Source organism: Arvicanthis niloticus, chromosome 9 (genome assembly GCF_011762505.2).
Source record: "Arvicanthis niloticus isolate mArvNil1 chromosome 9, mArvNil1.pat.X, whole genome shotgun sequence".
Taxonomy (NCBI): Eukaryota; Metazoa; Chordata; class Mammalia; order Rodentia; family Muridae; genus Arvicanthis; species Arvicanthis niloticus.
The window spans coordinates 71,639,503-71,665,632 of NC_047666.1; the positions used below are offsets into that span (position 1 = coordinate 71,639,503).

The 26,130-nt window shown below is 39.6% G+C and overlaps 1 protein-coding gene across 5 annotated transcripts in view; it reads right to left on the reverse strand.

Moving 5' to 3' along the window:
• Dusp16 (dual specificity phosphatase 16) overlaps positions 1 to 26,130 on the reverse strand; it is a 76,644-nt gene that overhangs the window by 27,537 nt on the left and 22,977 nt on the right. For 4 of the 5 annotated variants that reach the window (XM_034511593.2, XM_076940673.1, XM_076940675.1 and 1 more), the window contains exons 2-3: positions 15,873 to 16,464; positions 13,198 to 13,336 (exon numbers count right to left, since the gene is read on the reverse strand). In XM_034511593.2, coding sequence (XP_034367484.1) covers positions 13,198 to 13,336; positions 15,873 to 16,100 — 367 coding nt within the window. In that variant the 5' untranslated portion in view covers positions 16,101 to 16,464. Of the gene's footprint in view, positions 1 to 13,197; positions 13,337 to 15,872; positions 16,465 to 20,236; positions 20,391 to 26,130 lie in introns of all 5 variants that reach the window. The other variant, XM_076940674.1, reaches the window with a different exon arrangement.

The following is a 26,130-nucleotide window of genomic DNA, read 5'->3' on the forward strand; positions in this document are numbered from 1 at the left end:
AGAGGGGAAGTGTCTAAAAAGCAAGAGAAACACTGCCTATCTCATCTCCCTGAGAAAGTCACCACAAGTCCTATTAACATATTAAGGACCCCAAGAAATATTATCTCCAAAAAATGGTTTAATTTACTTAAGTCAAATAAGCATTTCCAAACTGATTGAACCATAGATTTGAAATCCCTGTAAAATCTTTAGCTGCTAGTGGCATTCTAGACAAGCAGATGCTAGACTGGAACTACTGGACTGCCATCAACTAGACTTCTTCTACCTACAAGTGTGACCACAGATAATCTGGGGCAAGCATAGGCTCACAGATGTCCACTGTTTAGCATTTCTCTCAGTATTTCCAGTTATAGAATAAAATTGCTGCTAGGTATGACCCTGCAACTGGGTCTTACAGCAACATAGTGAAGGTTCTCACATGTCTTTGCTTAGCTTATACCAACCAACAGGTACTATTTTATAATTAATTGTATGATTAAATATTTAACTTCTATATGTTGTTATTTAACCTAAAAATTATTTCATAGGACATCTGCCACTTAAAACTAACAGAACCATGTTCCAGTAAAATATTCTCACAGAAAGAGAATCAAGAAAAAAAAACACGTCTTGAATTACATTTTAAATTTGCAAATAATCATATTGAAAAGTAACAACTGAATATATTGCACTAAAATTATTACAAGTAGAACTGGGATTACAGGGTGGCCCACCATCCCTCATTTTACAGGCATTATCTCAATCTTTAGATATGCTATGAGGTAAATGTCATTCCTATTCCTATTTATATACAAGAACACAGAGGCTCAGAATTACATTCTATAATATTTAGCAGAGTTAAAGTATGGGTCTACTTCGTAACTATTCTAACTTCCCTTTGTGGGCAGGGACAGCCTTACTATTATCTATGGTGCCCAAGCCTTACAACTCTGATTTGCTAGTTCTTAGTACCAATCCTACACTGGGTGTAGGTCTCCCCCAAACTGATGGAAGAGTCTTGCCTTCCCCAAAGAAAGGGGGTGTGTGTGTGTGTGTGTGTGTGTGTGTGTGTGTGTGTGTGTGCCAGAAACTTCAGTTAGAGAGAAGAAAGGCAAGGGAACCCAACATAGCCAGAAATAAGAGACTTACTAAATACAGCTGCTGCTAAAAGCTCTTCCATGGGGGAGATGTAAACATTGTCTATTAGACTTATTTACAGAGCAATGGGGATTGTGGCCAGGAGCATGGATGATCCAAAAGCAGCCACACTTGAAGGTCTGTATGATGGTTGACTTCTCCCTCATATCCCCCTTCCCTAATCCTTCTCCAACTATATATTTTAGCCCTTCCCAGAGACCAGAAGCCACAAGCAATTAAGGCAGAATTGCATACAGCTGATTGCTAGTGAGGCTCTGTTGCTAAATAAAACGTGTTTTTGGGAGTATTTTCAACTAATATTTAGTACAAACACTAACAGTCAGACTTTGAAATATTTAATAGATTTCAATGAAATTAGAACTTTCATTTAGTGCTCAGTCTGGCTTGACATGCCCCACACTGTGCACTTCCAGAAAGTACTACATCAACCAAAGAGTACATTTTCCTGCTCCTTATCTATGACAACATCCACGGTGCTGACATCCTCTTTCATTGACATTGTTTTCCATTCACTGACCTTTCCTTCTCTGTGGCATTCTAGTGACTCCAGTTTCATTTCGCTAATTAACAACAGATGAGACACTGGAGATCTACCCTGAACCCTTAGAAGCTGTCTGTGGCCTCATCAGCAAATGAGTCTCAAAATATCTAAACTATCCCTTTTCCTTTCAAAGATTCTCTTGCAAACAAGATCTGCATCAAAAGAAAAGAGCACACATCTCATTTATATATTTTTTGTTCCTAAGAGTTGCCAGATATAAACTAAAAGCAGGTTATCTGACCTTGTTATAAAGCTTGCTGTCCCAAGCAATCCATGTCGTCAGTGTGTTACAAAACCTGTAACAGCAGTTCATTAACCCCTTTCCTTATGGAAAACCGTATTTTAAAAGTTATCATGGACTTGTCTTGTCAATACTACCAACCTTCTCTCCACCCTACACTCTATGCTGTTTATCAGCTGGGAATGTAGAAAATGTAAAATGGCAGTAACACAAATGTTATGTTGAACTTCAGAATAGCTGTACACGGCTCCCTGGGGTTCTCAAGTGTGCAACAGGCAGTTAGACACAGTCAGAGGCTTCTGGTCTGGAGAGAAATGGAGAGGGAAAGAATGACAGACACACTGCAATGCTGCTGCTTGCTGTTAATCTTTCACCATCCAACCAAAACACTGTGTAGAAATAAAAATATATGACTTTGGACAGAGAATACATTTGCTATAGCTTCAAAGGCACATATCATTTATATGTCCCTGTATTTTCATTCAGCCAAGAAAAAGTTCTTCCCTGAGGGTACCTCCTTCACAACTCCAATCAAAAGTATTATTTTCTGTTTAAAAAAAAAAATCACTATGAAGTATCAATGTATTGTGGTGGGAAAAAATATGCCAAGTTAAAAAAATGCATAAAATTCTACTAACAATTCTGATTACTTCTTTCTTGGTTCATTTGTAATCAGCTATAAAAGTTATTTTCTAAAAATCAAATATTTACATAATTAACAAAAGTGACATTTTACTATAGCGTAATGACACTCCATTTTAAATTAATTAATTTTTATTTTACTTTTGAGACAAGATCTCACTGTGTAAGCATAGCAATTCTAAAATTCACCATATGGGCCATACAGACTTAAAATTTGCAGCAATACCCAGGGCCTCCACACCCCAAGTCTTGGGATTAAAGTATATACACACATGTAGCTTCTCAATTTTTCTAAGTTTCAAATTCTAAAACTCAAACCATCTCCCTTTAACCAAGCTACTGACAGCTGTCAACTACTCTAAGGTTAAATCTGCAAGGAGAGAGAGCGTTCACCCCATGCTGTCATCAGTCAGTCAGTCAGTCACCGGAGCTGTGTTAAGTGACAAGAACTGCCTACCATGGGAGGCAGAATTAAAGAAAACCACGTACCCCATCTTCTAAATTAGTTTTATGGATATATATACAGAAATGGTATTTATATCAAAATTTTATTTTTTAAAAAACATTTTCCAAGATATCATATGTAAATTTAACTTTAAATTATCATTTTTATATTATTCATGTTTGTATCATTTTTAAGATAGTTCTCTAATCTGATGAGTCCATAAAACATTCGGTGACATCAACAGAATTCCCTATTTGCTGATTCTAGAATGTACTGTGAACTGAAGCAAACCTTAACTCTAGAGTTGGACTCTCATTTTGTTTTTTGTTGGGGTTTAGCATATACTCCTTTTATAAAATACTGGGATGTATATGAAATCTACACACATGCATATAATATTTGATCATATTAAGAGTGTGGTTTAAGTTAGTTTTTAGAAAATGCTGAGTGTTGGCTAGTTTACTGATCATTTAACCTGTCAGACAATACATTACTAAGACTAGAAACAACTTACCTTAAATACACACCTCCAGGGCTTTTAACAAATGCTTCAAATAAACAAAGATCTTTCAAAAGAGTACAAGGGCTGGAGAGGTGACTGAGCAGTTAAGAACACTTGTTGCTCTTCCAGAGGACCCAGGTTCAATTCCTAGCACCCACCTAACTACTTAACAACCATCTGTAACTCCAGCTCCAGAGGACTGTGACATTCTCTTCTGGCCTCTGCAGGTACCAGAGATAGACATACATGAAAGCAAAACACCTGCATATGTAAACTTTTTAAAAGTTTTTAAGAATGCAACAAAAATAAAGAAATACAGCCCAAATTTACCATCTCACTGCAAAAGTTAACAAGTGCTTCAAGATTTATTCATTTATCTTATATATTTGAGTACATGTCACTATCTTCAGACACACCAGAAGAGCACATCGGATCCCATTACAGATGGTTGTGAGCCAACATGTGGTTGCTGAGAATTGAACTCAGGACCTGTAAAAGAGCAGTCAGTGCCCTTAACCGCTGAGCCATCATCTCTCCAGAGCCCAACAAGTGCTTTAATAAGTAGGAGAACCAAATTTACAGAGACAGCCCTATCTGGTCCTCTGGTACAATCAGGAGAACAGCAGAGAACAGAAACTTCAACAGAAACAGAGACTTCCTGGGAAGGGAGGATTTAGGAGGAGTCTGCTTTCAACAGCATAGAAGGAGAATCATTAAGGAGTCCGTGTATGTTCATGTATTACCTGGAAGCCAGAGTTCTCAGTTTCAACCTTGGCGTTAATGTCCTAAAGTCCAATCTACTATTTCAATCCCCTTTGGTCACTTCAATTAATAGATCTATAGATACCTAAAAATAAATTCAAGGCCAAACTCTCCCTCTTGCTTGTCTATCCTGCTCATGTTTGTTTCACTCCCCCCACGCCTAGTCACCTCAGCAACATTCACTTGGAAACCAACATCATGACTCTCCTACAGAATGGCTCTCTCTTGTTCTCTTACTCTACTATTTTAGTTTAAAACCTCATACCTTATACTTGAATACATTCAGTAGTACCCCTCTTAAAACCATTTATTCTTGCTTTGTTTGTTTGTTTATACTCTGTTGCCACATAAAAATTACAAAATAATGCTTTGATATTATTTCCTAACTATTTAATAAAATCTAAAGATACTCATGTGGACAGTATAATCTCAGTCTAATATTCAGACTACTGCTCCTCTCACCATCCTCCATGTACCTAATGTAGGAATCTGTACTTATATTAGATGAGTATGGGTAAGTCAGTCCTTACAATTCACTTCATATATTCTTCAAAACCACAGGCAAGCACAAGTGACACCTCTTCTACAACAATATGTTCCATTTTTTTTTTTACTTTGGCCAAGAAATACATTTTATATCAAAACCTTCTGAAAACATACATATATTTACTGCTAAAATGGTAACATAATCTTCCTTTGCTGTATTAAATGCTGGCAGGTTATATTTCATTTCACTGCAATAAAAATCCTCCCCTAACCAGTGTCTCTGAATATGGTCTTGATAGTTTAGAGATTCTTTCTTTTAATTAAAAAAGTTTGATTGATTTAATTGGAGAGGAGATCAGAGGACAACTTTATGGAGTTGGTTCCCAGACAACTCAGGTTCCCAGGCTTGCATGGTAGGTGCCTTTATCTGCTGAGCTATCTTGCTGGCATCTCATTTAGTAGTTCTGTGAAATTCACTTGATGTGGTGACTCATATCTATAATTCCAGTGAGTGGGGGGCTGACTGAGTAGAAGCCATAGTATAAGGTCATCTTGGCTAGATGGCGAGCTCACAGCCAGCCTTGTCCATGTGAGACCCACACACACAAACTAAAAAGTGAGTTTTACAAAATTCATACTGGTGATTGAGCAGAATTTATGAATGACCAAAAACTGTGAATTTGTGTATTTGTATATGTGCATGTATGTGTGTGTATGTTTGTGTATACTGACCTGTCTTATTTCTAAAGCTATAATTCACTGTGAACAACACTCTCTAGTCACTTCACCATTTAACACAGTGCCTAGCATATAATTAGAATTCAACAAATGTTTATTGAATCTTTCCTTTTTACAATGAATAACTGTTGATGGACACAAGTTTTGTATATTTTTAGTATTCAAAACGGATTTCCTGATTCCATTCAAAGACGAAAATTACATTGGCATGGGTGGGGGCACAAAACCTGTTTCCTATTTGTAGACTACAATGTCCCAGAGACTCTTAGCATGGAAGAGAAGGCACAGAGCAGGAAAATAATCTTCTGCTACAAAAGGGAAAAAGAAGGTAGTTCTAGTGAATGCCACCTCTTTGATCAGCCAAAAGCAACACTACATCCTTATACTTCCTTACCCAGGGAACGTTTACAAACACTTAACACATACATTTTCTCAGATATCCTAAGTGGCCCAGGATTCCTACCTTTGTGGCTCCAGGAATCAAAGGCATATCCCTTAGAAACCTCTAGGACAATGGTTACAATCACACCCCAAGGAGGATGAGGTGGCTGCTGGAAGCATCTTAAGTGATTATCAAAATACAATGAAATACGACTATAAATCAACGTAACTCTACAAATCAAGAGAAAAGGTAAATGTAAGTCTTCATTCCAGAGAGAGAATGATTCACTCAAATCTACAAACTAGTACACAGTCAAGAATCACTCACTATACAAGCCATTTCTAGCACCTTTGTATGTGCAGCTCAAAACTTCCTAATCTACTTTAGGCAAGCTATCCAGACAAATCTGTGTATTCTACTCTTATTAATAGTTTTTAGCTGGATCTGGTGGAACAGGCCCATTATCCTAGTTATTTAGAAGCTGAGACTGGAAGACTGCAGGTTCAATGCCAGCCTGGTCAATTTAATGAGACCTTGTCTTAAAAGTAAAAAAGATAACAGCTAGAGGTATAGCTCAGTGACAAAGTATTACGCATTAGGCCCTAGGTTTAATCTACAGTTAGTCCAAACAACAATGAAACTCTGTCCTCCTCTTTGACCAACCTTACAACTTTATAGAAGACTTCAAAAAAGCAGCAAGGGAAGAAAATGATCCCTATTCAATAACCCAAGCAACAATAAAAACAACTGGGACACAATTTTGTTGGAGGATATTGATCACACTGTGAACCCTGACACTGTTACTTACTGAAAAGACCTGTTTCTAGTTGTGGTGTGGCTCAGCCCTTAGAACTTACCTTTGATCCCTCTGGCTGGAATACAGACATGATTTGAGTACACACAATTTTCCTTTTCACAGAAAAAAAAAAGAAAAGAAAAGAAAAACCCTCCAGTCTCTTCATTAATCCCCTAAATCTATCTTCATTGCTGTTTGTTGTTTTTAATCAAGTTATGTAACCCAGGTTGACTTTGACCTCACAACCCTTCTATGTCAGCCTATTGAATGCTGGAATTACAGGTAGGTGTGTGCCACCACACCCACTTTATGTGGTATTGGGGACTAAATCCACAGCTTTGTGGACTCTAGGCAAACACTGGACTACCTGTGCTATAGCTCTAGCTCCTGGCTGTGTATATTATTTGTAGAAGGGAGTGTGTCATGGCACATATATACAGTGAGAGAACAACTCTCTCTGTAGGGTTAGTTCTGAAGATTGAATTCAGGTCACCTATTTCTTGTGTGTACAGTAGCAGCTTTTCCCCACTGAGCTATCACGCTTCCCTTCTCCCACAAGGAATTCAAAGGAACCGTCACACTCAAATATTACTGTTTCTAAGGTTCAACTACAATTCCATTGCTGTAACTAAATCTCCCTCTATTTCTACAGACTACATATTGAATCATCTCTTGTACATCCTTTGTTTCATTCTGTTTAGACATGTTTCCCAAATTAACTAGGAGACTCTCGAGGGCAGGGACAAGCCTTTGCTTTCCCAGTGGCCCCTTCCCTAGAGTCCAATCTACAACACAACCACAAATGTGCCCATCAGATTCTGAAGGCCCACAGTGAAAAAGCCAAATATGTCTAGACCTGGCCTCTCTCTCTCTCCAGAGCACAAGGACACAAGTGGAACAAGACAAGACTGATGTCACTGCTGTCTTCCAGGTAACTGTATTTGGCTTGTGAAAATATCAGAATGAGGAAAACAAGTAAGTACTTTCGTTGGCTCTATAGCCCATGTTATCAAAGACACTGTCAGGCATGATGTCTCAGTCACTGGTAACAACTGCATGAAAGACAATATAATTTAAACAATTCCATGAAAACTAAGACTCAAAGAACACCAGGCAAATACACGGCAAGAAGTACACAAAAGTGATTCCTTTTTCTTCTAGTTTTCGTGAAATATAACTTGCAAGTAAAACTTATATGTTTATAAGTAACTATTTGATATGTTACTATACTTGTATTTTGTGGATAACAACACATTACATTGTCTTAGCAGATTTCAAGTATATAATATGTTATTAACTATACTCACCACATTGTAACCTCTAGAAACCTACTCAGCTAAAAACTCAAAAGATCTGCCTGTGTCCTTCAGTCACCATCAGCCCTATCACTCCTTTCTGGTTTTATGAAACAGTCTCACATAGCCCAGGATAGATCACCCTAAACTCCTGATGCTTCTGCTTCCACTTCCCAAGTGGTGTTATTACAAGCGTACACATCTGGTTTCAATTCTCTATTTCAATGACTTTTTAGACTGAATACATAAGTGAATCTGATGTAGCATTTATACTTCTGTACCTGGCTGATCTCACTCAGCATAATGATTTCCTAGTTCATGTTGTAAGAAAAAAAAAAAAAAAAAAAAAAACCAGCATGACTTTTTTTTCAACCCTGAGATTAATTCCAGAACCTCGTCTATGTTAGGCAAAGGTTCTACTGCAGAACTGTAACCCACAGCTCTTTGTTTTTTAAAGGTAAATAATTCCATTGTATATGTAAATGTAAATAGCTATTTTCAGTGACTCTGAGTCACTTCCAGTTTTGAGGAGTTTTGTTTCCAGATGTTGTTGTTTGTTTTTGACAAGTAGCAACCAATTCTGAATAACTGCGGTGCTTTTACTGAAATATAGTATTTTAATCTCTTACCAGATGTTACACATTTTGGTATGGAATGACTGAAAATGTTCTTTCATTTTCAAAAGGGAAGAAGCAACAAAAACTATGTAACAGAATTGATAATAACAGCACAGATGAAAAATCTGCAACCAGAAAAACTGCATTATGATTTCCTTGGGAAGCACAGTAATTAATTCTGTTAAACAGAAACTTAACACTTATTAATAGTTATTAAATCACTCTAGACCCCTGTTTAAAATACAGAGTCTCAATATACATTTTCATTTCAATCTATACTAGGTAATATCTCCTCAAGAAAAAAAATATTTTTCCTTTAATCACTGCAAACAGTAATTTAGGATCTTAGCTATGTTCAAAGAGTTAATCTTTATAAAAACTCTTAGCAATGTACTTAAGACTATCTCTCACAAAATATTTAATAATGTTTTTTCTTTTGTAATTATTCTAATCTGCTGTTTCGTATAGGATGAAGTAGTTATACATTTATTTGATGAGCCCCTCTGGCTAAAACAATTTAATGATTTGAATTTTTATGTACAATAATTTTTATACATTGTTTCATTCCATAAAGTGTGAAGATCATGACTCTAAAATTCGTAAGAGGCTGACAAAGAGTTAAAGAGTTCTAGTCTTAAAGACGAGAAAAGGTCTTTAAGAATAAGCATCCTGAGAGAGATAGCTCAACGGTTAAAAGCACTGGCTGCTCTTTCAAAGGACTCTGGTTCAATTCCCGGCACTTATGTGGTAGATGTGGTTTGAATAAAGAAAAAAAATGGCTCCCATAGGCCCACAGGGAGTGGCACTATTAGGAGATGTGGGCTTCTTGGAGTAGGTGTGGCTTAGTTGAAGGAAGTACATTAAAGAAACAGAAACAAAGAAAGCAAACATCTTAGATCAGGCATGATGAGTCAGGCCTTTAATCCCAGTATTTGGGAGGCAGAGGCAGGAACATCTCTATGAGTCTGAGGTCAGCCTGGTCTATGTATTCCAGGACCACCAGGTATACATAGAAAGGTCTGTCTCAAGTGGAAAAAAAAAGGACAAAACAGAAAGAAAAATAAAAAGTATCCTTAATTCCCTATCTGAGCTTAAGAAAAGTCTAGAAGATTCTGGAAATATCTGTAGGTAGGAGCCTTAGGCACATGGTGAAAACATGGAAGAGTCACTGAATCACTATCTGTATGTGAAAGAGCTGAAGTCTGTCATGAGTTTTATCTGCTGTACAGTTGTCCTGTCACTCATTACAGGACAGCAGTGAGCTAGTGTAAAGCTGAGTGGCACAGTACTCAAACTGTGTCTGATCTCCATACGCACAGAAAACAGAAGGAAAGACTGTGAGTGTGTAGGCCTGTCCTCCCCTTCCTTCTAGAAGCAGTGGGATGATGAGAGTAACCCCAGGATCTTACATGTTAAGCAGGTACTCTACCCCTGCACTCCATGCAAAGCTGCCCTTCTGCTTTTATCAGTGGGGAAGAGAGCCAGGCATGGCTGCACTCATCCAAAACTTCAATACTCAAGAGGCTGGGAAGGAAGACTGAAAATGCCACGCTAGCACAGGTCGCTAGCACACAGCGGTAGAATATAAGAAAGTGGCAGAAGTAGAAGTAGAAAGTGGGTGTGGGTCACCCCTAACCAAACCAAACAAACAAACAAACAAACAAACAAAAACAACTGGATTAAGAGGAGATAACAGAATAGTATTGTTTATCTGTATGCTATCTTTTAACCTACTTGTTATCAAATTAAGTCATTTCCACGTCTTTTCTACATTAGTATTAAATAAAAGCCTGAGATAAAAGGTTTTTTTCTCCTTTGTTTGTGTTCTGTGAAATAAACCTAGCACTCTTACATAAGAACAGCAAAAAGACTAAGATTATAACATGAAAGTCAAGAAACGAGTTTGTTGTTTAAAGTTTTCTTAAGGTTAGCACAACCTAAATAGCTGATCATAAGTCAGTGTTAGCAACTTTTTATCTTGTCTTCTAGTCCATAATGATGAGAGTCTTCAAGACTACTGAAACAGATTTCACGTGTACTCTCTGATTCTCACAAAAATACTCTAAGTTGAATATCTATTTTTTGATAGCTGAGAAAAAAAAAAAACAAAAACAAAAAACTCCAGTTACATCACTTTTCTAAAGACATTCAGCCATGAGCAGTAGAGACAAAACACAGTCCCTGTTCTTCTCAGCTTCAAGGAGCATGTCAACAAAAATGTCTGAAACCTAGGTCACCAGTGCTAGTCTGGGCCCCACATCCACCAGAAGACCCTGCCTCCTTCAGAGCACCTACTGTTCTACTGCTGCAGTCTTGCTCTTCTTCCTCCTAGCCCTTCCTCCAGTCAATCGCTAAGGTTAATATGAAAGGTAATATCGTTAAGTGTTTGATAAAGGTATTATCAAACACTGAAAGTGGTTCTTTGTAGTTCCTCCCTTCCTTACAAACTTGAGTTTTGCTTCTGTGGAGCAAACAACAGGAATACAGACTAGATCCAGTACAAGGCACAGCAGCTGCACCCCTCCTGCTCTACTTGCAGTAACTTCTACACCTTACCTGGCACTCTCCCCACTAATGCAGCACTCCACACATCTAGGAAACACTTCTTGTATGAAATGGGAATGAGGTATTCTGACTCTGTCCGGGAGCTATAAGGTTGGTCCAGCTGGTTATACTGAACCTATATTCTTTCTTCATTGTAGCCCAGTGAGTGCCACTCCCAAAGCCACAAATGATTGATAAGAACCTTCTCAGAAAACAAAGGAATGCCCTTCAGCAAAGGGAATAAAGGTCAAGTAAGAGACTACTCTAGAAACTCCCTGTGAACAGACCTACGGAATGGCTGTCTGTTGACCAAACTGTCAGGTCAGAGCTCTCCACAGGACAAATGTTTCAAAAAAGCAAGGTGGGATATCCTGACTTACAAACTTTTTAAAGACTGGGTCTAGGAGCGTGATTCAGTTAGTACTGTGCTTGCCCAACATGAATGAGCCTCTGCATTTTGGGGTTAGGGAAATGAGAGCACAAAGCCTGAACTCCCTAATAGCACTTTGAAATAAAGTCCAACACAGTAGCTACAAAACCTTTTAAATTTACCCTTAGTGGAACTCAAAAAGTTGTTATATCTAACCCACTTATATACACCCTTAAACGTGCCTGTCAGGGTAAGTGAGAGGGTAGGGACTGAGTAGTTCACTGCTAGAACATCTGCTTAGCGTTACACACAGACACACACATCTATCAACAGAGACAGGACCAAATAGAATCATAGTCACAGAATTATGTAAGCTACATTCTCTAAAAAATAGGCTTCACTTAAGGATACATACAGAGACTTGAGAGAATCACAGCATAAATGTAAGGTGTAGTTAGAGACGACTTGGGGTTGGGGGAGCACAATGACAAAAAACTATCCTTGTTCCTAGAGAGCTGAAGCAAAACTGTGTGGAAAGAACTGAAAACACAGGACTCTTACCTAAGCCTGCATGGTGTTTCAAAGTGTTTACATTTTAAAACTGTACACCAGCAACCTGTTGATCTTAAAACTAACATGTTTATATTTCTAATAACTAATTGCCAATAACTAATCAAGCTCACTGTATCCTCCTTCTAATAAACACCAAAGGTGGAAAATGATAACACCTATTAATATCTTTTCCTAGGTCACATTTTAAAAAACATTCTTGGGTATTACAGCTACAATCTGCCTGGTGGCAACTTTATATTAAGGTCCTATGCATTGATCAACGTATTTCCCATTCTTGTGAGCCAGTCTGCAACAGGTAAGCAAAGAATGAACAGTTTGTTTGGAGTCCAAAAGAGATGCAACTGTCACAGTGTGCTCTTTCTCTCTCAGGGAGTGTAGTCCTTCCCATATGCTTTATAGAATTACTCAGTTGCTTAGGATTTATATATTAAAACCTTTTTCCAAGCATAAAAATTAAAACAAAAATTACACAAAAAATATATAAGTAAATAAGTTTTAAAATGGTCTATGAATAATTAGAAGAAACAGTCTGCAAAATTGTTTTTTATTTCATTGTTCATATGCCTGAGAAGGTGAGCTTGTCTCTGGAGTCTCCTTCAAATGTGTATAGTAAGAGTCTGACACTGTAATGCTCGTCTGGCTCTGGCCAAAAGGTAAGAACTCATAAGAGCTGAGATTCAGATCACTCAGTGCTCTTACACAGCAGGTACACAGACCATCATCAGACAGAGAGGCAAGTGGCTATGAGCTAGCCATATGTGACATTTCCAGCTAATAAGACACAAAGAGGCTTTTTAGTCAGGTCAGAATACACTGACCCAGTCAGGTGTGATAGTTCACACCTGTAATTCTAGTACTAGGGAAACTGAGGCAGAAGGACTGATTCAAACTTGAAGCCAGTCTGGGCTACATAGTGAGACCCTGCCTCAGAATCAAACAAAAAATAAAGTAAAACACCACTTCACACATTTAATGTGGAGGAATAACAGTATTCAAGATCAATGAAACCAGTCTATCAATCAAAAGCTGTAACTCACTTTACACATCAGTTGTAAGCATATGGGAAGGACTGCTTACATACAATGAAATAACAAGCCAAGCCCTTTCCACTGGGTCCCAGACTCACCTGCAAGCAGGTGAACAGAGTTGAAGCTCTTCTCCAGTTTACCCAGAAGTACAGTGAGAAAGCAGTCAGACGATAGAGAAGCAACATCTTGGGAACTTTGATCATAAACTACCACCTTCTGATTGCAGTCAATGTCAACCTAAAATGCAAATGTGAAGCTTGTGAAGAAGGAGGATGACAGGAGCCTGATATGGTTGTCTCCTGAGAGGCTCTGTCAGAGCCTGACAAATACAGAGGAGGATGTTCTCAGCCAACCATTGGACTGAGCGTGGGGTCCCCAATGGAGGAGTTGGAGAAAGAACTGAAGGAGTGGAGGGGGGTTGAAGCCCCGTGGGGGGAGCCACAGTATCAACCGGCCAGACCCCCCATAGCTCCTGGGGATTCAACCACCAACCAAAGAGTACACACATGGACGGACCCATGGCTCTGGCGGCGTAGGTGGCAGAGGATGGCTTTGTTGGATATCAGTGGGAGGAGGAGCCCTTGGTCCTGTGGGGGTTCGATGCCCCAGTGTAGGGGAATGCCAGGGTGGGAAGGCGGGAGTGGGTGGGTGGGGGAGCACCCTCACAGAGGCAGGGGGAGGGGGTATGGGATAGCGGGTTTCCAGAGGGGAAACTTGGAGAGGGGATAACATTTGAAATGTAAATAAAGAAAATATCCAATAAAACAACAACAATGACAACAAAAAACCAAAAAACAAACAAACAAACCAGAACAGAAGGAAGACGAGAGCCTGGCATGGCAATGCACATTTGCTATCCTGGTCCACACTTACAGCATTTGGGAGGTTGGAAGGAGAAAAATCAACAATTCAATGTCATGCTTACCTAACACAAATTCAAAACCAGGCTGGGCTACTTGTGACACTGTATCAAAAAGGAATTGTGGGTGGGGGATGGTTTGAGAAAAACTATCTAACAAGTTACTGGCTCTGTAGGAGCTCACATTTTACTGGTCTTGAAACAGTTAATGGCCTCTTATTTCAATTAGTAATTTGAATAAAAAGGAGACACAATCAATTTACTTGCTTGTATGATAATTTTCAAAGGCAAAATTGATGCTATTTTAAGATGTGCTAAAAATTTGATAAAATAAAATGGTAAAAATCACAAATGATGTAATTTGCAGAATTTAAAAAAAAAAAACTTCAGCTGGGCAGTGGTGGCGCACGCCTTTAATCCCAGCACTTGGGAGGCAGAGGCTGGCGGATTTCTGAGTTCGAGGCCAGCCTGGTCTACAAAGTGAATTCCAGGACAGCCAAGGCTACTCGGAGAAACCCTGTCTCAAAAAAAATAAATAAATAAATAAAAATAAAAACAAAAAACAAAACAAAAAAATCTTCCACCTAAAGAAAAACATTGTTAAAATAGTTCCTATAGGAGACTGATGAGCTATCTCTGCATAAAAACCTGAGTTTGGTACTCAGTACCCACATAAAAAGGTTGATTATAGTGTGCGTGTGTGTGTGTGTGTGTGCGCGTGCGTGTGTGTCACGGGGTCATGTCTGAGGTTTACTGGCCTGCCAGTCTAGCCTAATTGCTGAATTCCAAGCCAAGAGGACACCTCAAAAGGAGGCAGATTACATTTCTGAGAACACCCAAGCTTTTCTTTTGGCTTACACACACAGATATAGACAGACAGACAGATACACACACACATACACACACACATACACACAGAGAGAGAGAGAGACAGACAGACAGATACATACACACACATATATAACAGGAAAAAAAATCAACTGTTTACTAAAAGATGCATTTATCAGGTGTTCAAGGCCAACCTTAGTTAGCTATATAGCAACTTTGGGAACAGCCTGAGCCATATGAGACCCTACTCAAAAAAAGGGGAGGGGGCAGGGGGAGACTTCCCTAACACATACAACATATACATATACAATACTCATTATCCCAGTAATAATTTTTTCCTAAACATAATGTCTTAACCAATATTACCACACATTAATGTTACTTCCACTTCTAATGATTATTTATTACTTCAAAGACCTTGAAAAGAATGACTTTCAGTGTGTTTGAAGATAATAGAATACAAAATGTTCTTTAAACTGATAAGACAATTTCATTGAGACATTAATATATAAAGAAACACAGCATGTGTCCAAATTACAGTAAATTAGCTATTCTGTATAGTCCAAAATGGACTTTTTCCTTCCTATGGCATTTTTGAGACAGGGTCTCACTATGTAGCCCAAGCTTGCCTTGAACTTGTAGCAATCCCCCCCAACTCAGCCTCCTATGCTAAGATTACAGATAGGCATAAGCCACAATGCCTGACTTAGTTTAAAATATTCTTACTGTGGGGCTGGAGAGATGGCTCAGCAGTTAAGAGCACTAGCTGCTCTTCTAGAGGTCCTGAGTTCAATTCCCAGCAACTACATGGTGGCTCACAACCATCTGTAATGGGATCTGATTCCTTCTTCTGGTGTGTCTGAAGAGAGCTACAATGTACTCATATACATAAAATAATTAAACAAATCTTTAAAAAAAGATTCTTAATGTGACAGTATGATTGATAGTTTATTTTTAGGTATTGCAAGGTTACCAAATCTAAAAGCAACCAAAATTCCCTCAAATTTCTTTCTATACTTAAAAAAGAAAATATTTCCTGAATTACTATGTCCGCTTACTTAAAGAGTCGTAAAAGGAAGAAATTACCTCATGTCTTGCAGAGTGTTGGATAAGCTCTGTAATTGACACTTTGTCCTGCTGCAGCCTCCGCTTCATCAGTTTGGAGCAGTTGATATTAATGGCTTCCAAAATGTGGGACGTGTTGTATTCCACAAATGGCCGGCTATCAATTAGCAGCACTTTTTCCGTTCCACTTTCCAGCAGAGCCACCAACCTCTCAGTAACAATTTGAGTTCCAATCATCTCATGGGCCATGACAACAATCAGTCCTCTTTCCCCACCTCGTTCTTTAATTTGCCACGATGATGTAATGGTGCTGTGCTCAAAGGCTCAGCCACTCCATTGTACTACAAATGTATGAGGTCAGGCTAGTGGTGACTGGCAAAAGGAGAGTTAAACCCATCTGAGCAAGAGCCCTCCAACTGAATGTCTCTGTCTCTTTCCTGCTGATGTGCTCTTGCAAAGGATTCCTTCCACAAAGCAGTCCCTCACATTAGATTCATCCAGAGATGACGGGAATAACCACTCCACAACAAAAGATGCTTTTGGGTAGCCAGGGCATTACATCACTCTTTACCTTTGCTCCCCGACTCCAACAGCTTTACACTGGACTGACAACCTATATGAAGAGAAAGAAAAGACAGAAAACAAAACATGAGGTCAGAAAAATAAGAATGAGAATCAGATTAGAGAGTGTATGATTCATAATATTTACTTCATTAATCTAATTCCATACTTAATGCACTGTTTCATTTGAACAAACAAAAAGGATTAACAAGACATGACTCCATTAAAAAGGGGGTATACTAACCTCAAAATATAAAAACTTGGAAAAAAAACCCAAGGCATTCATAATTATAATTACCTGAGATCCCAAATTAAATAATTTGTATGAAATTATAGAGCCTAGAAAAAGCAACTCAAAGTATTAATATTCCAAGTGGTTTTCTTCTCATTTATTTATTTATGCCTTAAAAACAGTATACAGAACAATAGCAAAGAATCAGAATTATATTATTAAGAATAATAATTCTTATAATTATTTATTATATAATTATATTATATAATTATAATAAGAATTATATTATTAGGAGGAAAAAAAATATTTTCTGCTTGTGGGGAGCCGACAGAAGGAGGCTATCATCCTTGCAGCCATCTTGAGCTATACCCTGACAAGAGATTTGATTACAATAGCCTACAACAGCTGAACACACTCTGATAACATCTTGCTTTAGATACCCAGGATCTTCCCTTGGGTGTGTGAGAATTAAAGCTGTGATTTAGAGCTGGGACTTAAGGGCTTGACTTAGAGATCAGATTTAGAGACAAGGCCTAAGGGCATGACTTAAAGGTGTGACTTAGAGGCGTGGCTTAGAAGTGAGACATATAAAAGATGAGGGGCAGACAGAAGAAAACAACAGATTATTAGGCACTTGGGAGTACAATTTGGAACTAGGAATTAGGTTAGAGAGTACAACTTAGAGTACAACTTGGAGTAGGAATTAGGCATTGAGGAAGAAGACACTTGGACTAGAGAATTCTGAAGAATTATTAGGCATTAGGTATTAGGCACTTGGAAGGGAGCTTGGAAAGAAGCTTGGAACTTGGAGGCACTAGGCACTAGGGACTAGGAACTCAAGACTTGGGACTTGGAGAGAAGAAGAGAGACTGAAGAATAAATGGGATTGAATCACACCCTGTCTGGTCTCCATTCTTCCAGTCCGTCCTCACTCTCTCTCTTGCTGAACCTCGACCCGCAGACAGGAGCTGCTTGCAGTACAGGCTAACAAGTTAGTCCCCAAGGCTTTTGGCAGTGCGGGTCTCAACATTGACAGAGCAGTCTACAATATTTTGGCCCCCAAACGTGGGCAACTCGGGCCGCAACATCTGCTGGCTTAAGAATTCCTATGATAAGTAGGCAGGTGCAAACAGCAGCCCCTTAAGGGCAGGAAAACAAGGCTCAACAAATTTCAGTTACTTTTTAAGGAAGAAAAGGGACAAACATGGCTGATGCACTTGTCAAAAGGACTACAGAAGGCCTGCCATGTACCCAGCTCATGGCTGTGAACTCACCTGCTGGTTCACAGCCATGATCGTGGTCTGTCTGCATCCCAAGCCCAGCTCTCCACTCATGTTCCTTGGCCTGTCAGAGTGTCCCCTACAGTTTTCATACCACATTCTCAAGAGAATCATTGACTTCCATCCCTAGAAAATTTCATCTCTTAACATGGGACTTGAAGACAGCATGCAGAGCCCTTAAAACACCTCCTAATCTCACCAAACTCTTGTAAGGAACCATTTCCTAAGCAACACTAATTGAAGTTTAGTGTCCATAATTTCAGACATGTGCAGTTGGCATTCACTTTTAGAGGATAAGCATTTGGTGGAAATATTTGTATTAGTTTCTCACTTCCACTCTGTTTGTAGGTAAGATGCTCAATTTAACTTTCTTTCTCCCCCCACCCCTTCCCCTCTCCCACTCGCTCTGGGCCCCTGCTTGCTCCAGGCCCCAACTCGCTCACTCATATGAGGTCATCAGATCTCATTATGGATGGTTGTGAGCCACCATGTGGTTGCTGGGATTTGAACTCATGACCTCCAGAAGAACAGTCAGTGCTCTTAACCACTGAGCCACCTCACCAGTCCCCTCAATTTAACTTTCATAATAAGTAAAACCTTTCTTGTTCCAAAACAATTTCTGATTATAAATAAATATTGGTTGCCAGGTTTCAGAACAAGATGGTAAAACTGTCAATCATCTTAGGATCAATCATATTCTCTACTTTTAAACTTAAATCTGAAGCCTGGGACATGGAGAAAAGGCAGCAGGCTATAAAGTGAAGTGGCCTGGGATTTACTGGTTATATACCTTCTCCTACAAAATACAGATGCAGCAGTGACTATCTCTTCATAAATATTTGTTCTGAGGACAAAACTATCTAATTTATCTAAAATTAATAAATAAATCAGAGAGAGAGGAGGGAAATGCATTGGTGGCTGAATGCACAGGTGAGGCTCAGCATAACAGTGCCTGCCTTTAATGCTGGGACTCGGCGACTAAAAAAGAAGAAATTTTAAATTGCAGGCCAGCCTGGGCTATATAGTCAGACTCTCTGTCTCAGATAGGAAGGCAGTGTTGGTGAACAAAGCTCACTCATATCTAGAATCAAAAAGACATTATGAGGGCTAAAGATGTGGTCAGCAGTTAAACAACCTAGCAGCTCTCACAGAGGACCAGCACTCACCTGATACAACCATCTCTAATCCCACTCCCATGGGATCCAGTGCCTTTTTCTGGGATCTTCTCAGGCACCAGGCACATACATGTTACATAGATATGCAGGCAGACAAAACACTGATGCACATAAATACTTTTTTTCCTTTTAAAAAGACATTACTGAATAGATCAAAGCAGTAGCAATCTACTTTCCTGTACAGCCCAGCTTCCACCTTTCTCACAGAGCCTCATAGAGATGCACCTGAGAAATCTCACTTTACGAATCCTACATTTAATGTACTAAACGGCCATGTTTTGTCTTCTAAGCACCAAGTTTTATTACATTGTGTTTATCTTTTATATGTTTTTATGTCAAAGAGGAACAAGAGTCACCTCTCATTTCAACTGAAGAAGCTAGAGCAGAAGATCTGTGCTGCCAATCAATAAACCTTTGCAAAGTACCCAGCATGGTCCCAGCACTGAATAAAGTCCTGACTGCTCAGTGACACATATCATGTCAATATAAGGTCCTGCACAGAGAATGTCTGACTTCCAAGCCAGAGCTTCTACTACTGGGTTACCCAGTTTTCCCTCAGCACCTGCTCCACAATGGAACTGGACTCGGGAAGAATGATGTGACTTGTCCACAAGAGTGCCCAGATGGCACAGAAAGCAGAAATCTGAGAACAAGAGCAAGCTGATTCCAACAACAGTACTGAGTGTGTTTGGCTCCACTCAATGATGAAATCAGGAAGAGACAAAAAGCAGTGATCTGGGTTAGGAGATCAAGAGACAAAAGGAGGGAGAAGATAGCAAATACGCACAAGCTAAATTAGAAAACTCATCTGCTTCCCTTCAGCAGACAGTTCTACCGGGTATGGAAAGGCCGAGCTGCTGCAGATACAGAAACACTCTTGTCCTAACCAAGAAAGGATCTCTCTCTGCTCAGCCACTCAAATAGGGGATATAACTTAAGCAAAGGGATGAAAGTGAAGTGAATTTGTACACATTCAGTACTGTACTGAAACCAGCTAGAGTCCTCCTGTCTCTTTATATCAAAATTTTGATTTTCTTAGTCCTAACTGGATTATGTGGCCCTGCCACAGGGTGATGGAGACTGAAGTAGCAATGACCTTCAGCTCATTTCTTTTCTATTTATTACTTACTCACTTACTTTACAATCCAGCCATTACTCCCACTCCTGGTACTCATTTCAAGAATTTATTTCAAATTTTATTGATTCTTTGTGAATTTCGTATCATGCATCCTACTCCGATTCATCTCCTTGTTCCTTCAAATCTTCCCTCCACCCCTGCAAATAAAATAGCCTCCAAAAGAAAATAAAGTAAGATAGAATTAAAAAAAAAAAAATCTTGGCATGGAAACTGTGGTGTATTATAGTATGTCACCCAGTATGAACTTTTGTCCACACATCTTTACTTGCAAATGTTCATTGCAATGAGTCATCAGTCTGCTTTAAGGGTCTTTGAGGTGGTCAGCTCACCAGCTCTCCTGGGCCTACACCACTAAGAAGAGTTCTCCAGCACTGCCACAACTAGCTCATCCAATGCTGTAGCCAGCAAGGGACGGGGCAGCTCTCCTATTCTCATATCCCGGGCTGGCTCACTCATGCCTTCGGCCACCAGGGCAAACTACTGTGCAGCCCAGGTGAGATACAGGGCCCACTCTCCCAAGTGCTGCAGCCAGTAAGGGGTAGGACCAGCTCTCCTGAGTGTGGTGGCTGGTGAGGGACAGAGGCAGCTCAGCACAATGCCTAAGGCAGCAGTGTAGACCAAGGATATCTGCATGGCCTTTGGTAGTAACATGGGCTTAGGATATCAATACAGACGCTGGCTGCCACAGGACCACAAACCAGATATGGCCCCCAGCAGCAGCCTTGGCCTAGATGTTCCCCATGGCCTCAGGTGGCAACACGGGCTACTCAGATCAGCGTGTCTCTCTGTGGCAGCACAGCCCTCCACATGGTCTCTGGTGGTAGACCATGCTTGGCCTTTGGTGGTAACCTGGGCCTCAGACACCAACAGAGATCCCAGCTGCTGCAGGACCGTGGACCCAGACGTGGCTCTTGGTGGCAACCCAAGCCAGGATACCACCATGGCCTCCTCATATTTGCCGGTTCCTCACCACCTTCCTCCACAGTGTACAGATCCTTTTGCTTTGTACCTCTTCACCACATACTCCATCTTTTTCATCTCTCCATCTCACATTTGTCCATCTAAGTGGCACCCACAGCAGGTACTTGGGTGTCTTTCTTCTGGCCACCCAGATTAGTGTGGCCCAGGCCAGCACTTGAGTGTCTCATAAGTAGACGTTTCAAATTAACTACCCATAGTCTGCTTCTACCCTACAGGTTGGGGTTGTGTATCAGTAGATAGAGTACCTGTTTATCATTCATGAGACCCTGTGTTCAATCCCTAGCACTCTGTAAGGAGATGTGGTGCTATACACCAGTAAATTCTAGCACTTGCGAGGTAAATGCATGAGAATCAGGAGTTCAAGGTCATCCTTAACAGTATAGAGAACTTGGGAACAGCCTGGGCTACATAAGACCTTGCCTCAAAAATAATAAATAAAATGCTTTAAAATTTTTGCTCAATTGCTGTTCTTTCTCAAGAATGCTAATACCTTGAGATCAGAAGCATATCTGTGATTGTTTTATTTTCAATTTTTTTTGCATAAAGTGGGATTTGAAGATTGTAAGCAAATAGTTCATTGAACTAACTTTACTTTCATTTTTCCCTTCTCTGTTTGTGTGGCATATATTTTGTGTATGTGAATGTGGGCATGAGTAAGCCACAATCAACAAGTGGAGGTCAAAGAATATTTCCTGGGAGTTGGTGCTCTCCTACATTCCATGAGGGCTCTGGAGATTGACACTCAGTTTGTCAGTCTTGTACAGCTTCTTGCAGCCTCCCCAACATTTCTATTTAAGTCCATGAAATAAACATTTTAGATTGAATCACATAAGCCTAAGGGGCCTAAATTCTTATAACCTACTACAAGCCAACTTTAAAAGCTTTTACTTCCTTTTTTCTACTTTTTAATAAATATTTAAATGGTTCAAAAAATCTAAAATTGTGTGTATAACATGTCTACATTATCAAAGTAACAGTCATACTTTGATGGAGGTGTTATAAACTGCCATGATTCTGAAACTCCAACACTACACTGAAGTTTCTTATATTCATTATGTTATAGATGTCCCTCACCTGTCCTTTATATACCTAACTGGTGACCACTAACAGTAAGTAGCTCCTGATTTCTTCCTAAGATTGTTTAAAATAAATATAGAAAACACAATGTTATTTTTCTTCTCCATTGTTCAAATATTACATGGAATATACTTTTTTTATGTCTTGCTTTTTCTTCTATTCATAATACTTCAATTTGATTTCTCTAAAACATTACATTTAGAAATTAGCAGGCAGGCAAACTAACCATTTCTTGGGCCAGAGAAATGGCTCCGTTTGTAAAACACTTGCTCTGCAACAATGAGGACCTGAGTTCAGATCCATAGCACCTATACAAGGCCAAACATGTACTGTAATCCCAGTGTCCCTCCAATAAAATGGAAGCAGACACAGGAGAATTCCCAAAAACTATCAGGCCAACAACCTGATGTTTACAACAGGTTCTTATCCTTCAAGTGAAAAGCAAGTATCCATGCCTAAGGCTATTTTCTGACATCTCACATGTGGTTGATATAATGCACACAGAGTCACAAGCACACATCATACACATATAGAAATGCCATTCCTAGTATGTGAATCAAATGATACATGCTTTATATGCTGTGACTTCTAACATTAACAAAAACTGTATAACTTCCCCCCTTAAATTTACCTTTTAGTTGTTTTTATATGTACTACATCGAATGTTTTAGATTCAATGAGAAGATATACCGAACTTCATGATAGAAATGGTTGAAGTTCTATCTATCAAAATTCACTCTATATCTAATTTTGAAACTATACCAGTGAAAGATGCTACTAACACTGTTGTGTGAGAACTGTTAACGTGGAAAAGTGGAGCTGTATTAAGTAAAGGAACAATATAAAGACTAATATTATAAGAGTACCAATTATCTGTCCTTCAAGTAATTAAGAGGAAAGGACATCTAGGTTCACTTTCCTCATCATGCAGCCATCAGTATGCCCAACCCAGGCCCCCACACACATGAAATAAGCATCTTCAACTCAGCTGTGTAGCTTGCCCATTCTGGTTTGTTTGTTTGTTTGTCTGTTTTGTCTTGTTTTACTTTTTTTTTTGTTTTTGTTTTTGTTTTTTCGAGACAGGGTTTCTCTGTGTAGTCCTGGCTATCCTGGAACTCACTCTGTAGACCAGGCTGGCCTTGAACTCAGAAATCCGCCTGCCTCTGCCTCCCAAGTGCTGGGATTAAAGGCATGCGCCACCACTGCCCGGCTTTGTTTTACTTTTTATTTTGAGATGACCTTGTAAAGTTTCCTACACTGGCCTTAAACCTACTCTGTAGGCTGAGCGGCCTTGACCTTGTAACCTCATGTCTTAGCCTCCACAGTGAATAAGATGACAGCTCTGTACCACCAATCCTGCCAGGATTACCCTCCCCCATATCACTATTAAATGATTCTACTAAACATCTCCTTAGATGAAGTACTTTTTTCTCTGAACTGTCCCAATAACACAATAGCTCCAAGGTTAGTCATAATAAGGATATGTTCAACTATAAAAATAAAATGTTCCTTTTTTCCTTCTACTCATGATTACTTTATGCCAACAACAATAGTTTTCGATTACCAGGCACTGCTGCACTGAACTCACCCACGTGTCTAAGTCAGACAGGGTAAGGAAGGAGACCCCACAAACATTTCAAATGACAATCTGGGAATGAGAAGGCAGGATCGCCCACAAATGACAGTCTGGGAATTGGGCAGGCAGGAGCTCCCACTGTATACTCATTTCTTGAAGAAAAGATTTAGCCTCGTTTGCAGGTCTAGAGCTTAAGTTCAAATCCTCAGCAAGTCATGAGAAGAATCAAGCATGAAGTTTATTAAACTGCAAGCTATACTCAGTTTCCCCCTCCAATGAAGATTGATAAAACAAGCTACAAAATAAAAGACTCTTAGGGGAGCACTAAACGGATGGTAATAACAGTAAACTGTACAGATCTACAGGGAGGACCAGACTTGCTGAAAGGAAGGAAGAACTAGATGAGGAAGCAAGTAAAAACATCTTAGGTTTGACCTTTGTAGTTCTACAAGGATTAACGCTATTATCTAGGATTCTGTGGATAGCAGAACTAGTAGAAGGCTGAGGTTGTAGCTTAATAACAGAGTGAGGCACCCTAATCAATACCAGCAACCCCCACTGTCAGAAACTGAAAACCAAAAAAACTGACAGAAATTCAGAGATCAAAACAAAACAAAAAACCTATCCTCACCAAAATAGCCATGAACTTAACATGTCTGGTCCACATTTTTCTACCAAAACCTTAAGACATAAATACTGACATGTGATAGTAACAGAATAGACTGCTTAAAGCAAATCTGTCTAGACATGGAGTATTAGACATGGAGACAGAAGCACAGTAAAGCCCAGCCTCTTACTGAGAGGCTGCACTCTTCACGTTCTCACTGTTTACATGTTTCCAGAGAACTAGGTTACAGCAGCAGCTAAGTTTCAAAGATCAAGTCTCCTTTGAGACACTGGCCAGCCAATGCAGGGGTGGGGCCAGATGTATGAGAAGCCTTAAAGAGTTTCTGCTAGCCAAGAGTAGCAGACACTTGGTACTGTTTCAGAGATCGTGTCTTTCTTCTTAGAATTGCTTCCTGTTTGTTATGTTCACCTGTGTCAAGAGCTAGCTTCCATTCCCTGATCTGAGCCCTGCTTCTTCTTCTCGCCCTACCTTCCTCTTCCCTCCATGACTCATGAGTCTATTAGACACGCTCCTGCAGCCTCCACTCATGCACTGATCCACAGCTCATACTTCCTCCTAGCTCCTTGTCAGCAAACTAAGGGCCCTGTTCACTACAAGAGGAGCCTGGATATGGGTGGTCATCTGGGGTGGGATGTGAGAATCCCTAAGAGGGAACCACTAGACAGGAAGAAATGTAGGGCATGGTTTAATCTGAGAGTACAGAAAATGTTTTTCTAAGGCTGCTCATGATAAAGGTAAGCTGGTGTTGAGAAGAGAGATTTACAATAAGCTAGGGTGAAGTCAGACTGATGTGTATATCCTGGTACTCTTGAGCATCTCCCAGTCAATTAGAAAGTTATTATCAGACACCTACAATGTGGCAAACTCTGCTGTGAAAATGCAGCAACAAGGGCTGGTGAGATGGCTCAATGGTTAACGACACACTGACTGCTCTTCCAGAGGTCATGAGTTCAAATCCCAGCAACCACATGGTGGCTCACAACCATCCATAAGATCTGATGCCCTCATATGGGTGTCTGAAGACAGCTACAGTGTACTTACATATAATAAATAAATAAATAAATAAAACCTTTGGGCAGAAGCAAGTGGGACCAGAGCAAGCGGGGCCAGAGCAAGAGAGAGAAGGGAAGGAGGGAAAAAAAAGAAGAAGAAGAAAATGCAGCAACAAATGATAGCTATTCATTATAAATTATAGTTGTATTGCTTAGTTATAAATTAAGCAAGTGAAAAATTCTTGCTCTCTTAGAATTTAGTACTGGAATACTGATTTAGTCATTTCTCTATTACCTTAAGAAAATCTGAAACAATTCACTCATTAAGAGAAAACATTGTGTGTTCATGTGCATGTACATGCTCCTGGGTGTTCCGGGGGTCAACCTGAGGTACCATTCATCAGATGCTACTCACTGTTTGTGAGACAGGGGCTCTCACTGCAATCTAAAGCTTGCAGATTAAGATAGACTGACTGGCTGACCAGCAACCTCAGGGATCTTCCTGTAATGTGCCTTCCCAAAGATAGGAATAAGTACCACCATGCCCAGCATTATTTTTTATTACTTTTATTTAAAACAATCTTTAAGTTTAAATATATTTTGATTACATTCTTTCCCTTCCCCCAAGTCCATCCAGAT